General features: G+C 37.4%; 1 protein-coding gene across 4 annotated transcripts in view; it reads left to right on the top strand.

Annotated features, from left to right (window-relative positions):
• Positions 1–16,458, top strand: part of myo1b (myosin IB) — a 61,334-nt gene that overhangs the window by 26,566 nt on the left and 18,310 nt on the right. For all 4 annotated transcript variants that reach the window (XM_037686872.1, XM_037686871.1, XM_037686870.1 and 1 more), the window contains 9 exons: positions 2,211–2,315; positions 3,595–3,641; positions 5,618–5,681; positions 8,075–8,173; positions 9,659–9,762; positions 12,262–12,409; positions 12,991–13,109; positions 13,593–13,679; positions 13,792–13,857. In XM_037686872.1, the coding sequence (XP_037542800.1) occupies positions 2,211–2,315; positions 3,595–3,641; positions 5,618–5,681; positions 8,075–8,173; positions 9,659–9,762; positions 12,262–12,409; positions 12,991–13,109; positions 13,593–13,679; positions 13,792–13,857 (839 nt within the window). The remainder of the gene's footprint in view (positions 1–2,210; positions 2,316–3,594; positions 3,642–5,617; positions 5,682–8,074; positions 8,174–9,658; positions 9,763–12,261; positions 12,410–12,990; positions 13,110–13,592; positions 13,680–13,791; positions 13,858–16,458) is intronic.

The following is a 16,458-nucleotide window of genomic DNA, read 5'->3' as shown; positions in this document are numbered from 1 at the left end:
TTAATGCTGCTGCTTACTGTAACACATCTGTTCTGAGCAGCTATGTGAGGGGAAAAATATACTTGTAAAACATTATTTTCAGAAGTCCTTTTTTTTTTTTTTTTGTTTTTTATCTGCCCCTCCCCCCCGGAGGAAAAATCAGTCTTTTGGTGTTCTTTGTGGTGCTCTGTTCAACTTGCAGTCAAAACACCCCCCACCCCAAAGAACGAGGTCACATTGGAGGTTTGGATTGAATCAGCCAGACAATCTGAGGCTCGTTTCATTGGAGATCATGTTTGTGCATGAAACATGAAAGAAGCTGACCTGTGAGGGATGTAGTGGTAGATGTATCAAAACACCAGCAACACACTGTATTGATGTTATGGTTTTCTGGTTTATTCATATCCCATGCATCAAAAATTAAGCAACACCCATATTTTCTCGAGAGAACTTAAATTTCATACGTAAGCGTTTAACCAGAAGTAAAATCCCTCTAGGTAAAGGACATTTTTTTTACATCTTTGTTCTTGTTTTATTTTTGTGTTGCCATCCTTGGTAGCACTTCCCCTTGCCTTTAGAAATGCCTAGAGGGAAAGCTTTTTTTTCTTATGGTATAGTGCTCCTTTACATGTAATTAAAATTTCAAATTGGCAGTGCACAAAGAAGGAAAGAATACTTGAGACTTCTTCAATACACAATTATAAAATGTTGTCCTGAAGGGAAGTCCGAGATTGCCGTCATTGTATGTTCCCATGCCATGGTGAAATTAGTTCTCTCCATTTAACCCATTACACCTGGGATACACCCAGGTGGGGTAGTGGGCAGCTATGTAAGCACCCAGGGGTCAATTGAGGATTACTGGTAGAAGTCTTGCTCAGACACCACAACGTGTGGGAATGGCTTGGGCGCGAACCTGCGTCTTTCGTTGTCAAATTATTTTCTTGCTTAAATTTGACGCGACAACCTTTGTCAAATTTATCGCAATCCAGTGATGTTTTTGTTTTCAGATTAGCTGTTTGAGCTTCCATGATAGCCACTGGCTGGCACTTGGTTCACAATGAACGTCAGCAAATCTCCCAATAGCATGTTAGTAGCAAATAACAAAAACTAAGAAGTCGTGTTTGTAGAAAAAGCTGCTGTTGACTCTGCGTAGGACTTTCAGTTACCACAAATCATTAAAAAATGTCTTTGAAATGTAGTGATGCAACAATCATAAATGTAGAAACCAAAGCAATAAAGGAAACTATTTAAGTTGGCCCATCATTTTTTCTTTGATCCACAAGCCTTTTCTTAACTCCAAAGAGCTGCTGCAGTGAAGTCTGTGATAAATTTGGATTTCAGTAATCTAAGCTGCCCTGGAGCTTTTAGCAGAATGGGACCATTAAATTCTACCCTTTCAATATGGGTCATTGACATTCATGTTTGGGGATTTATTTTTTTTATTCCTGCTCAATTTTTTTTTGTGACTTGTATAAAAGCAAAAAAAAAACTTGACAAACATGTGTTGCATGCTTTATTTTAAGATAACACAACATGGCTTTAATTTCTGCAACAGATGACTGAGGGAATACATTTTTTCCGCAATCAGATTACAGAAATGGGGATTAAACTGTACTTTTTTTTTTTTTTTTATTGTAAAGTATTAACTTTTGATATCTAGCCGCCCCCCACAAAAGTCTATCTTTTTGTCTGCCAACCTCATCAGCAGCCTCTGACAACTGCTGTAGAGCTTTTCAGTCCTCCCATGGCAGGTCACGCATCAGTTCTGGGTCACGGTCTCACTGGTTGCAATAGATGATCTCGATGCTCGCCATCAAACCACACTTGTCACTTGTTCCAAAAAAAAAAAAAAAAAAGGCTTTCTTTCTGAGCCCATTTGTCATGACCATAGTTGATTTGTGGAGAGACTCGGATTGTGCGCTCTCAGCTCAAATGTAATCTGTGCCAACATGAGCAGTGAGTGAACAATGTTCTTCAACATTCAGATTGTTTTTCCAGGGGTTTTCCTTCCAATCATCTCAGTAGCTTGAATGATGGTGGTATGATGAAACTGTGGTCAATATCCAGCTGAACAAATTTCACTTATAACATGGGCCCTCATTTGCTCTCATGGGTGTCAGAGCTGATGTAATGGGAATTTTTATGGGGAATGGTGCAATGCATGGGCAGGTCTCATTGGTTTCCCTGCCATGTCTATCAAATCCAATACTGCTTATTTCTTTGTATTTCAGAGGCCAGTAAGCTGGTGATGTCATACGTGGCGGCAGTGTGTGGGAAGGGCCAGGAGGTGAATAAGGTCAAGGAACAGCTGCTGCAGTCCAATCCTGTGCTGGAGGGTGAGTGACGACTTGAGCTGCCTCCCAGTTTTGAGTGTTGGATTCTGCAGTTTAGATTTGGACAAATCTGTGTCAACAGGCTGACCGGACGGCTGCACTTGAAGTGCAGCAGGGAAAAACGACTGAAATGGGGGAAATCTATGAATGTTTTCAGTGCAACGGACTAGTTACTTAAAGTGCAGCATTTAGCAGTTTATCAATATGGTTTTGACCTCCAAAAGTAACACCACTTTGAAAATATACTTTTTTTTTGTTTTTTTATGCAAGTAATACTTGACTATTCAACACATCAGTCGCATAAACTAAAAATATTAGGCCATTAGTAGTCCTATGAATCTTTTTTTTTTGTTTTTTTTTACTAGCCAGTACACTACTCCCACTGTCATATTCATTCCTGCAGCTCAGTGCTGGCACAGAAACAGCTGTTTTTTAATTGGGGGGGCAGTGGACAGGAAATGCCCATGAATGGTGAAGCTGTAAGGTAGACTTGTTGGTGGAAAACCCTGCACATCTGTGAGAGCTTAGCGACTTCCAATCTTAACTGCCCCAGCACTAAAAAGAAGCAAAATGAGGGGGACCTGCTCATTCAGCTGAACACAATGGATCCATCATGCCTTGCACCTCTGCTTCATTTTCTCTTTTAATTTTCTTCTTTGTGATCCTCTATTCTATTCACTGTGCCCTGTTTTGTCTTTAGATTTGTATCTAAAATATCTGATGCTCTTATTTTCTGCTTTCCACCCCCTCTGGCTGCTGTTGTTCCAGACTAGCAGCCCACACGTTCACACAATCCAAATACTTAACACACATTAATCAGCTGTTATCAGTAATTAAGCTGTTATGCTAATGTCTCTGATATGTGATGCACTCACATCATTTTAAAGTGAAAATGTGGTTTTAAGCAAATAAAAAATGTTGCACAAAATACTCTTTTAGATGGCTTACTGATGCAGATGACAAATACATTTAATCAGTTCCTTCAAAACATTTTTTGTTTATACACAAGGGCACATGGAATCACTTTGCCTTCATTGTGGCATGGCATCAAGGTTTAGCCCTTCCTAAGCCGCTGCTGCTTTTCCTAATCCATACAGAATTATGGGACGTCATTGGTACAAATGGATTTTTTTTTTTTGATTGACAGCTGGCTGAAGTGCTGCACAATGTTAAACATTATTAGACTTATTTTTTTATCTCAACTGTACCTCCTTTTATTTATTTTTTTCCTGACTTAAATTTTTTTTGTCAACATTCTTGTTTTTTTTTTTTTTTCCTTAAGCATTTGGAAACGCCAAAACCGTACGCAATGACAACTCTTCAAGATTTGTAAGTATCCAAAACCTGGGTTTTTGTTCTACAAAATGGTGGTTTTCAGATTTCTTTGCTCAGTCATTATGCAAAACGAGTAATTGTTGTTTGTATTTTCCCTTTGTTTCATTTTTCAAAATTAACTTGGTGTTCATGAATCTTATTTCCTTTGTCATTTACAGTTTCACTGCAACACACTCGTGGAATTTTGTCTGTTCGTAAACTGAACTTGAGCTTCCCAAACTGAATCCATTGTCACAAAATGATACCTCTGGATCAACAGCAAAAGCAAAAGTCACTTTTTTTTTTTTTTTTTTTTTTTTTTTTTCTTAAATCAAGTTCACACTGAAATATTTAACCCACACTAAATCACTGCTTTGATAATCACTGAAAATGGATGCATTAGATGCATACCATTTTAGAGGTGTACAATGTTTTGAGACTGTAAAGCTGAGCAAGGCCTCTCGGCCTGTTGAATCTTTCTGCTCTCATAGTGATTATGTATTGGATCTGCAGAGTATAGCAGCCTACAACGTTTCAGCGCAAAAAAATAAACTGTCCAGATGACCTGACTGAAAAATGTTGGATTGTATACCTGGATTATTGAGCATGAACTTTGCTGCAGCCTACATAGTGTTTCAGCTACAGCACTGTTTTTGCTCTTCGTATATTAAACTTGCACATAATGTATAGCCTTGGTAAATGCGCTGTACTCTGATTTAACAAGGTCACTTTACAAACGTTGTTTCATTAAATGATGCAGAATGCAACTCATGAATACAAAGCACAGGAAAAAAAAAAGAAAAAAAAAAGCAAAGTATCATTTGCCAAGATATTTGGTTAGGCAAGTTTTATGCATTTTTGTATACATTACATTTATTTTTGCTAGTCTGAATTGGCTGGGAGTGTTTGTTTTTTTTTTTTTTTTTTGTTTTTTGTTTTTTAAATGAGGATGCATGACCAGTTGCAAACAGATGCCACGTAAATGGCATCATGGGAAAAATAGACTACTTTTTTTTTTTTTTTAAATAAAGGGTAAAAAATCCAGACAAGTTCCCAGGCAATGACCTCATCAAAGGGGATTACTATGGTATTAATTTTCCTGATAAAACATTATCACACTAGCAGGGTGTGTATGTACAGAAAGGCATGTTGCATCCTTTTTTTTTTAAATTTAAAACGACATTCATATGAACTTGCAGTTCTCATAATATTGCTCACATAGACTTATTCAAAAGCAATTTCTTAGTCATTTACATAGTTTTCTTAACATCCAAAACTTTTTGTTGTTGTTGTTGTTCCTCCTTCCCTGATGCAGCATGATTCATCGTTTCTTTTGTATTCTTCTAAGTTGAAATGAAAACTGGTTTATCCACAAAGAACCAGCTTGCAGGCCAACATGCGTTCCACTTTCACGTCTTTACACTTTTTTTTTCCATTCATATTTCTACCTTTACCATCTACCGACTCCAGTACTTAGACATGCAGTTAAAAGATTTTGGTGGAATCTAGTTCCAATCTGGCTATTTTTAGGTGACCTTGACATCTGCCAGAAAGCTCAGCTCTTCTTACCCAGACTCCACCTTATTAAAGCTCAATCACTTTATCATAAAATTCTGAATGGAGCCGCCACTTCATTTTGTTGAGTGTGTAGGGATTATTGAGTTTGGCTAGAAACCGCTCACCAGCAGTGCTTGGCCTCATCCAGTGACCTGTCTGCTAATAATAAATCAGAGGAGAACGGGAGGGAAAAAGATCAAACACACAAGACTCACTGTTCCGTCTACTTTAAAGAGAAAAGGGACCCAAAATAGTTTTTATTTATTTATTTTTTTTTTTTCAGAATGAACTTGATATTTGTAACTTGAATTACTTTACAGAATATCTCAGCCTGAACTCCTGAGCTGGGTTTTTCTTTGGGGGGGAACAAAGAACACCTGATAAAAGGCAGAACATAAAAGTTTACATCTTAACTGTTGCACTCTGACCCTCAGGGGAAGTACATGGACATTGAGTTTGACTTCAAAGGAGATCCACTGGGTGGAGTCATCAGCAACTGTGAGTAATACTTTAATTTTGAGAAGTATTGTGTAATATATGGTAATAAATTATTGTACTTTACTCTTACTGATTTATAATCACTGCATCTTGTTTCAGCTCTTACTAGGCTGTTGTGCTGTTTGCTTACACAGTTCGTTTGAAACATTTAGGCATGCACATTTGAACTTGCACCATTAGTAACATACACTCACTGTCTAAATTAAAGTTCGTATTTTAGTGTTGGCTGAAACGGTTCAAATTTGATTGTTCAAAACTGGCTTTTCATTTTATGGCTTATTTTTGTGTGCACAACTTGCACCATTGTAATTTTAGTTATTCAGATTGTTTGCTGCCCACCAGCCCACACCGTACCCACCTCTGCTGGCTTGCACTCATTTAGGCTGCCACCCCCATGTTTGATTTATTCTACTAGTGCTTTTTTACAATGAAATCAGATTTGGGCCAGTTTTTCAATACTTATCACTGATACGATTTTTAGAGCTGGACAGTACCCTCTGTTTTCTGTTGGAGGACGGCTCCCTTTCGTTTTGTCAAAATACAGCTCGGGAACAATTGGGATGGGCTGCTGATATCTGCTACAATTCTGTTGAGTGAAAATTTGCCTCATAAAATTTAAGCGGTTAACCCCATGGAGGTTTTGAAACCTTTTGGAGACTGTCACAGCCCACAGAGATGCTTGTCTTGTCAGTCACAAGACTTGGTGTAACAAGGTGGTGCTGGTGCGAAACTTCAAATTTGTCTAAAATCCCAAAATATGTTTAATACTCATCAACTCTTTGCTGTCTTAATCTACATTTTGTTTACAAATATTATTTAAACTTTCCTTTGAATCTTTTCGGAAACATTTTGTATGATGTAAAATTAGACTGAACAAAACCTTCAATCCCATTGCTGACGTTCTCTCCCTCCAGATTTTGCTTTCCTGTTTTGATATGATCTTGCTTCTGTTTCTGTGGCCTCTGGCGGGGTAGCTGATCTAGACAAAACATTATTCACAAAGACTGAAGCCCATGGCCTAGACACAAATGAAGCTCTGTTTGCTCTCCTGAGTCACTCAGACACCAGCGTCCGTCTGTCAAGTAGGGCCACTGTCCTGTGCCTCATTCAGCAAGTTGACTTCCCCAGAAAGTAAGACAGATGTGAACACTGCAACAATGCAGATTAGGATAAATTGTTTTATTTGCAGCTTATCGTTTTCCTGTGTAAACCTCTGAAGCTCCAGATGACAATACCCCAGAATTATTGATTTGGCTATTTAAAATCCTATACCAAAACATGTGGTTATAGTAGTAGAAAGACATGGGTAACTTTTTAGCTAAAATGACAGAAAACATCTCCATATTTGGAAATGTAAATGGACATTAATACATTATAGGAAGCATGTTGTCAGTAAGACACTTAAGTGTTTGCTTGTTTTTGCAAAAGCCAGATGTCCAATATTATGCACTCAACTGATTGAGTCCCTTTTAGCACCACTGGAGCTTTAACTGCCTTTGTTTTTCAATGTTTGCCATTTTAGTATCAAAACCTTTCTACTGCATGTTAAGGTAAAGAGAAATGCACTGAAATGTAAAAAGTGACTCTTCAGTGGTTTCTCCTCTCTGTACGTCTTTGATTATAGTTCCATGTCACTGCTGCCAGTCTCTCGGTCATGGATGTATTATTGATGGGCTTGCTCCTAAGTGCCACTTATGCGATTCATGGACAGTGGGTGTCAGAGAATCCCATTTAGCCGGATCCACATCAAACCCTCACATCTTCACATCTGTCTGCATGGCTTGATAATACACATTTTGCAGAATATCTGTGATTTGTATTGCAAACTATCACTTCTGTCTGCGCACACCAACATGAGTCAGTTTAGTCTAAATATTGGAACAGTTTTTTTTGTGCGTTTTCCCCTCAGGGCTGGAAACTCAATCATGGTTGCAATGGTATTTCATGTGGGTGATTCTCTAAAACACAGGAAAGAGTGTAATATAAACTTATAAGTTTCCTAAAATGAAGAAAAGGTTTCTAAAAAGGCAAATTAAGCTTCTGTTCAGTTCAACTAACAGTAAAGCGGCTCTGACACTTAATGTAACGCAGCGACTGGACGAGGCACTTCTTTACTCAAAGTACTTTTGCACTTGGTCAGAAACCCAAGAAAACGATGAGCCTGGTGTTTTTCCCTTCTTGCACATCGTGTTTGCACACATGTGCAACATTTGGTTCTTTTGGCAGCATAAATGAATCAACTGACAACCTTTCAACCTGTGTCAGTCCTCCTTGCTCTTTGTGTGGACAGCTACATATTGCCAGTCAGGCACCTCTGGGGATATTTTTATTTATTTTCCTCTGTAAAACCGTTTAAGTATCCATGTATCACAATTTCCTTTTTTTATCTTTAGATCTGCTGGAGAAGTCCCGTGTGGTGAAACAGCCAAGAGGCGAGAGGAACTTCCACATATTTTACCAGCTCTTATCCGGAGCCTCAGATGATACGCTCAGTACGTTCTATAAATACTAAATTACTCATCTATGCAATTTATTTTAAAATGTTTTGGGAAATGAATAGCTGTATTTAAAGGGTCTAGTCTTTTTTTTTATTTTTTTATTTTTATTTTTTTAAAGTGCTGTTTTGTCAAATGGGTAACAATAGATAAACTTATCAGTTGTGACAGCAGTCATAGAGCAAAAAAGCCTTTATCCAAGCTAGGCTAATGGCTAAACCAGTGCTCGTTTCTCATTTTTTTGTATTATCAGAAAATGCTTTTCTCAAATGTCATGTCTGAAAGAACACTTGGCTTAGTTTCAAAAGTATACATTAACATAGATTGTATATACATATATTGGCACCCTTACAACAGATTAAACGGTCTATGCTCAGCTTGTGCATCTGTGTAGTAACATGGACATGCTTGGTTGAGTAAACCGCATCAAACTAATGGTGTCATGCAAAAGTCTAGAAGTTTAATAGCAGCCTATGTAAAGTACTTTCACATCAGTGTTTCTGGGAGACTTCAAGCCTGAGAATTGACAAAAAAGCCAATGTTTAGTTAGCCATTAGCTTAGCTTTGTTTTGAAGATGACCCTTTTCTTCATCCTCGTTGCTCTGACGAGTCAGAGCAACACATTACTTCAAAAAGGATCAGCATCCCTTTAAATGCTTCCAAATTTGAGAACGGTTTGTTTGAAATGCATAAAAAATAACTTTATATACATTTGAACTGTGTTCTAGTTGTAAGTCCCATTTGTTTTTAATTTTAAATTATAAAAATAAGCACATCTAACAAGTAGCAGTGAGCCTAACCATATAACTGAGGAAAACCATGGTGAATGAGAAACCAGGCTCCTAATTATTTTAAGATGGTGAACATGACGGTAGTAACCATTGTGTCGTTGCTCATTAAAAATCTTGTGTAAACTTGTCCTGCAGCAGGTCTGCAGCTGCAGGAACACATGGCATACACATTTATGACTTAATCTTCCTGCCTAACAAACACTACAGAGGACAAAGCCAGGCAATCAAACGTGTCCCCTTTATTTACCTCCGTGCACAGAAGGCATTGTTTTGTGTCCTGAACACGGTTAAACAATATAATGGTCATCGACCCCTAGAGTACACACTTCAGAGGGGGTGGGTTCAGCTGTAGTTGATGCAACCAGTAATGAAATCTGACACGTGCGCCCATAAGAGGAATAGATTTTTTACTTTTTAAAGGGGCTTTTACGTGTGGAATTTGAGCTTGTAGAAAATTGTTCACAGCCCCATAACTCATTTGTGCAAACATTGCTCCCCTTAAAAAAAAAAAAAAAATAGTACAATGTTTTTAGGGGTTTTAAGCAAAATCACTAGGCTATATATTATATCAGTGCCTCTTGGCTCTGGGTGCAAAGGTGTGTAACGTATGAAAATAAGGTGGTTCACCTGTTTACTAAATATACTTGGAGCAAATGCAGATTAAAAAGCAACTGCATGGTGTTTGTTGCAGAAAAGCTCAAGCTGGACCGGGACTTCAGCAAGTACAACTATCTGAGTCTGGACTCGGCCGCGGTCAGCGGGCTGGACGATGCAGCAAACTTCAGGACTGTCAGAGTGAGTTGTACAAGCATACACCCTGCATGTTTCCATTACCTCTGGTAACCGCATGGACATGAACTCTATTTTGGGCTCAAAAACCAAACAGTCGCACACTCTAATCGCAAGCTGCACCACGCTGCAGCAACTTTCAGCATCAACGTTCCTTTGACTGGATCGTGTCATGTTACTGTGGTAATCTTATTTTTTTTATTTTATTTTTTTAAATCCCCTGGACAGAAAAGTTTGTAAAATGTTTTATTATTAAAACAACTCAACCCTTATTGCAAAACCAGGTTAACTATTAATTTGGCCTTAAATTGAAAACAAAAGCTGGTTTTAAATAAAACTTGGAATCTTTCCTGTGCATTGACCAACATTTAAGCAATAATCTAATTTCAATAGTCTTCCCTGCACTTGGGCATGTCTGTGCACATATGTAACATCCTGCATGTTTTTGTTTGTCTTTGTTTTCTCTAATTCTCACTGAATGAGACGGAGGATGTTGTCTGCTGCACTGCAGTGCTTGAATCCTGTTCCAGCATGCTTTTCTCAGCTGCTGTATAAGTCTTGGCAGTCTGATCTGTCGCTCTCTACTGTACTTGTTTCCCTGCTTTTCACATCCTGCTTCTCATTAGCTTGAAGCATCCCCCCACGCAGCTGTGTCTCACCACAGGAAACATGGTGGGACAGTCTCTACCACTTTGTTCCCTGTAGCAATTCAAGAAGCTATTCTGCCTTGAACATGTTTTTAATGTATTTAAAACTTTTATTTAATTATAAGTAAATCAAATCACTTCCTGTTTGGTGAACTTATAAATGGTAGGGATGCACAATATTGGGTTTTTGTCAGATATGTAACTTATTTGGCCGATAGCAGATATGGATACCAATATTTTTATGTACTTATCAGAACATAGCTCTCTTATTTAGACTTATTTGCTACAAAATTGTGTAACAGCTGGTGATGTATATTCACAGTAACAGCCATATATGCATAGCACTTTTAACTTGTGTGAAATGTTATTTATTGGCATTAGTCACCTGCGATACTGTCTCACTTGTGGAGGCTTGTTCCGGTTCCAAGCTGCAGTGTGGGATCCTCTGCACACTTGTGCATGAAGGACAGCCATTTTAAGTTCAAAGTGTTTGTCTATTCATTGTGCCGTAAGACTATTCATGCTAACGGGGCTAATATGACGTCCAAACAACTGTGGTAACTCACTCAAGTGCTATCGGCTAGTAGCTTCTCAATGATGTTGGAAATGACAGCTTGTAACTCTATTAAGGCTATGTCGGAAAAATATATCTGACTGGGGATAATGTAGCGTGGCTCAGTGTAGTCCAAAAATCTTGAGAATCTGACATCCTCAACTGGGGGAAAAAAAAACCTTCCACACCGCCGACATTTCGACTTCTTGCCCTCTACTGTGATCAGATCAGGTAGGCGCGTGTGATGTCATCATGTTGTGCTGCCGCTGCAGGCAGCCTTGTCACTGGGTTGTCGTACAAAAACGGTGCCTTTGTATGTTGTTTTGATGTAATTTTCGATGTTGAACTTTAACGCCATAATCTAACGATACCATGCCAAGAATAATTGCGCATCCCTAATTAATACTAGTTTTCTTTTTTTGATTCAAGAGTTTTTTGGATAAACAAATCAATTGAACAGTTCTGATTGTTCCACACTCGGAGACTGACAAATGTAGGTTTAAATTAGGCTGAGATTCTGTGAAGGGACGCCTGCCGTTATCCACTCCTTTTATGCTAGAGGGTCCAAGTAAATATCTTATACCAAGAAGGGACATCATTATAGCGGTTATGCACAATGTCTTGCAATTTTTATGATCTTGAGATTCACAGATTGAGGATGACTCTCGGCTGTTATTGCCAATCTCAGTCTTTAGCTCACTGTCAGGAAAAGCAAAATTTGCTACAACTCTGCTAGTTTTACAAAGTGGTGACCATCTTGAATTGGATTGGCTCCAGAAATTAAAGTTGCAGAAGTTGCAATTTGAGAGGTTCCTTAATATTTAGTTCATGAGACATTTTGAAATGGACATGGTTAACTTACTAGTTATTACTTGCAAAGTTCTAATTTATTACAAATATTTAGTGTCTTGAGTATTAATGCACCAAATTTTAGCTTTTTTTTTTATTTTATTTTTATTAAAATTGACTGAGTCATAGCTATTTGTTTACAAAGGCCACTTTGGCAGCCATCTTGAATCAACTCCAGTAGTTATTCTGGTTTAGATGTACATCCAATGATTTATTTTAAGTTTCATTAAACCTCAAAGTAGTGTTTGAAGCTCCTTGTAAAGAAGTCTCGTCAAACATAAGCAAGACACAGCTTTGATGGAAAACTATATTAATGAATTTTTATAGCAGTTGCTTGTTTGCAGTCACCATTTATCAGTTTTGCATGTATTGCTTTTTGTTCTGCAGCTGTTGTCCTGTTTTCTACAAACATTTGTCAAGTCATGGCTTGTGTTTTTCATGTTTACTCCTCCACAGAATGCCATGCAAATCGTGGGCTTTATGGAAAATGAAATGCAGTCAGTGTTGGAGCTGGTAGCAGCCGTGTTGAAGCTCGGCAATATTGAGTTCAAACCAGAGTTGCGCTGCAACGGCATTGACGAGAGTCGTGTTAAGGACAAAAATGGTAAATTTAGCACCTTTACACGTGTTTTTAATAAGTTTTAGGCTAATTGCATCCATTTGTTGTATTTTTGTCTTTGATTATTTTATAAATTTCAGACTTTCTGGTCACATCTTGGTCCTGTCTAAAGCTACAATTCCTTGTTGGCTATTTTAATTTTGTGATGTGGCTCACTGTAAATTTATGTTGGACAAACTATGATTAATCATTCCTACAGTTGTTGTTCTTTAGGCAAATTTATTTTACGTATTTCCATGACAACAGCAATTTCTTGCTGTAGGTTACTGCCATTTAATATAGCCTTTAAATATTGTAAAATTACATAACATTTCACTCAGATTTTTGACTTTATAATTGCTTACTGTATATTTTCCCTTTGGTCACAGTTCATGTTCAGTATACACGTCTTAAACAATTCCATCTGTTAGTTTCACCTGTTTGCAGTCCTTGAGTTATTATTCAGCTGCAATATTTTGTACATAAATACAAAAGATCCTTAGACCTGTGTTTAATTCTGCTGTTAATTCACTGTAGCCCTGGCAGAAATGGTAGTTGGCAAATGTTTCCTTTTCTTGTCCTTGCAGATTTGAAGGAAATGTGTGAGCTCCTGGGAATTGAACAGTCTGTGCTGGAGAGAGCCTTCAGCTACCGAACGGTTGAGGCCAAGATGGAGAAAGTTTCCACCACCCTGAATGTGGCCCAGGTCAGAAAGTTACAACTCTGCCGCAAACCAGTTCAAACTGCTTATTTTATTTCTACCTGTTAGTCTGCATACACACACACTTTGAATTGGTGCAAAGAAAAACGAGTCGTTTCTTTCCATTAACTCGCTCTAGCGACTGTCAACTTCAGTTCACGTCAATGCTACATGAAAATATCTGCATTATAAATGAACAGTCATCCTCCTGGAAAATCAAATGTAGGTCACATTTGAGAGGTTAGGAAGTTCATTCAAAAGTGGTCACACAACATGAAGGCTACTGAAATGTCTGTCCAAAAAAAAAAAAAAAAAAAACCTGACATGGTAAAAACCTTCATGTTTGATCTCAGTTGGTTGGTTTAGTCCTAGCACTAAAATATTGTTTAAGTTGCGCTTTTTTATATATTGGTTCTGCAAATGGTGGGGAATAAAGGCTGTATTTTATACAAGTTGCTTAATTTTCACACTTAATGTGTGTTTTCACAGGCCTACTATGCCCGAGATGCCCTTGCCAAAAATCTCTATAGTCGCCTGTTCAGCTGGTTAATTACCAGGATCAACGAGACCATAAGAGTAAGTAATTATCATTAGTAATCCTAATTATTTCAGTCTGGTTTTATTAAAAAAAAATGGCAAACTGGTATTAACTTTTGTGATTTCTTGTTCTGAATTTGTTTACCTGCAGGCACAAGCTAAAACTCGCCACAAGGTTATGGGTGTGCTGGACATTTATGGCTTTGAAATTTTTGAGGTAAGGGACTTGGCCGATCAAACAATCTCTATTTCTTGATGAGCCACAAGGACAAACTTAAAAAAAAAAAAATAATAATAAATAAAACAACCCTAAACTCGAAAGGATTTGCCTCGAGCCATTTGCTTGCCTAGCACCTGAGCTTATCCACAAGAAAACCGCACTGAGCTCTGATTAGATCAGCTCGTTAGCCCCCTGGGGTGTAATGATTTTCGTTGCAAATTTTACAGATGGGAAATGGCCACACTCTAAATTTAGCTTTTCATGGGAGGGGAAAGAACTTGTTTTACTACATATATGAAGTAAATTATTACACGGTGGATGTTTTCAAGCTGTAATGGGTAAGGATTTGCATGGGAATGTTTTTGTTTGCTACATAAGTTTTTTTTTTTTTACTTGATGTCTACACACACGTCCTTATGTTCATGTTTTCATATCCCTGCTTGTTCATTTCACCCGCACTCAAGTGTCTCCCCTCTTCTCACTGTCTTTGTGTTGTTCCTGGCTCATCAGGATGGCGTAAGTAACACCTGCACTAGCCCAATTGCTGTGCCAGTTTGCATGTTGTTTTTTTCTTTAGATGCAACTCATTTAATTGCTTCTCGTGTGTCACACAGCTGAAAAAGGCAAAAGGAGCCTCTGCAACATCAAAATAAGATCCCGCTCTTATATTTTTGCTTCGGTACAGCTATCCAAAAATTTACCATAATGCCACAAATTTGTAAGAGGTATTATTATTATTTTCCTAAATCTAAAGGTTTATCTTTTTATATGGTTCATTCTTTTCAGTATCTTATGTATTTATTTAACTATTAAATTATACTTCTAGTACTTCAACCCAAATTATGCAGTAATATTCTGAGTATATATTTTTAGTATTACTGCATACTTTTATTTAGGTCTAATAAGCAGACCGTGATGAGTATTTATGCTATGTGAGAATATATTGTTTGTAGTTTTTAAACGGTTATAAGTGGAAGCTGAAGGGTTTCTGTTGAGCTTAAAAGCTTGGATTCCACCCATACCTACCTGTAAATTAAACTCGAAGGCTACTATTATAACTGACTTACTGCTATAACACTTGAACAGTTCATGTTTGTCAGTCTTGCAAAAAAGTCAAAGCCATACTTAAGTTGCACAACGTGTATAGAATTGGGACAACTTATTGAAATGTCATAATTATCTTACAACTGAAGTCATTAACATTCATTCATTCATTCATTCACTTAACCTTTTATTTATACAGGCTAGTCTCATTGAGCCACGAGGACTCGTTTACAAGAGGGACCTGTTCCAGACAGAACATATAAAGTACAGACAGCAATAAAAATAAACTACAGTAAAAATGCAGTTAAAATAAAAGTAGTTAAAACAATTAAATCAGGGTGCCATAACGGGTACAATGCTAAAAACGTATTTAGATTTTTTTCAAAGTATTAGTGATGATCCTATCATGTTGCAATAAAAAAAATAAAAAAATAAAAACACTAAGGATGGTCGTAATGTTTTTAACACTGTTTCTGATGAATCCATACCAAAATGAGGATTTGAGTTATTTCTGGTTTCGTCTTTTAACAGACAAGAACAAACACGGGGCATCTTTAATATTGAATCTCAGCCCTAATAATATAGTACTGGCAAAACAAACGTGAGCAGAAATCCCACTAATATTCTTGTTTAAATTTTAGAAAAAAAGAACTCCGTAAACATCCGGTAATGTAGCTGCATGCGAAGTGTTGCAAGACACCTTTTTTCTTTTTGCCCCTCTTTGATTTTAATTTGTAATACAGACTTTTCCATACGCTAGGTAAAGTGAACTGTCACCTCTGTAAAAGGAGGCTATTGACCTCAAAAGCACATTTAAGATGGTTACCATCTTAATCTCTTACAGCTTGTTAAAAGTTGTAGCAACTACAGTATATTCTTCTACATGTTTCAACCTGGTGTTTGCAGCCAGTGTGGAAGAAACATGCTTCAGTTTGCCTGTGTGTTTTTTAGGTGTGAAGACAATAATTTGGTTTCTTGTTGGAAGGAAATGGGCTTTCACAATTCAAAGCGAACTACATGTAGCAATTTGTCCCATTATTTTTCCTGTGTACTAAGAAACCCTGTGTCCTTTAACTCCTGCTTCAAAACTAACCACACTTTTGTTTTTAGCAAATGCATATTAACCAGTGTCTAATAAAATCTTGCAGAGAAGTATGACTCACCACATAATGGTCATAATTGACCATGTTTATAATTCAGTGTATCAGGTGTAAATGCTGTTATGGTTATCAACCCATCTACTGGTAAAGGAAGTCATAATGCAGGAATTTGTGCTTAAAGATTATCTAATGCTGTGAACTGTTGGGGCTTCTAGGTTGTGAAGCCGTTTCTTTGACCACTGATGAATGTAATTCTGAGATTTACTTCCTTTTAATATTATTTCATAAAATGTGTTATTTATCAGTATGCATTTACACTGTTGAAGCCTTTTTTTTTTCTTAATAATGGTAAATGAAACTTGATGATTTATTTATTTTTTTGTACCAGATTGTTTCTAAAGTGCAGTATAAAACTCAGCAGTTTCCCTTTTAATCAAGGGAAGATGTATTTCCC

Source organism: Nematolebias whitei, chromosome 13, assembly GCF_014905685.2.
Source record: "Nematolebias whitei isolate Nwh7 chromosome 13, NemWhi1, whole genome shotgun sequence".
NCBI lineage: Eukaryota > Metazoa > Chordata > Actinopteri > Cyprinodontiformes > Rivulidae > Nematolebias > Nematolebias whitei.
The sequence above is the reverse complement of the archived record's forward strand: the minus strand, read 5'-3'. Positions and strand labels throughout refer to the sequence as shown.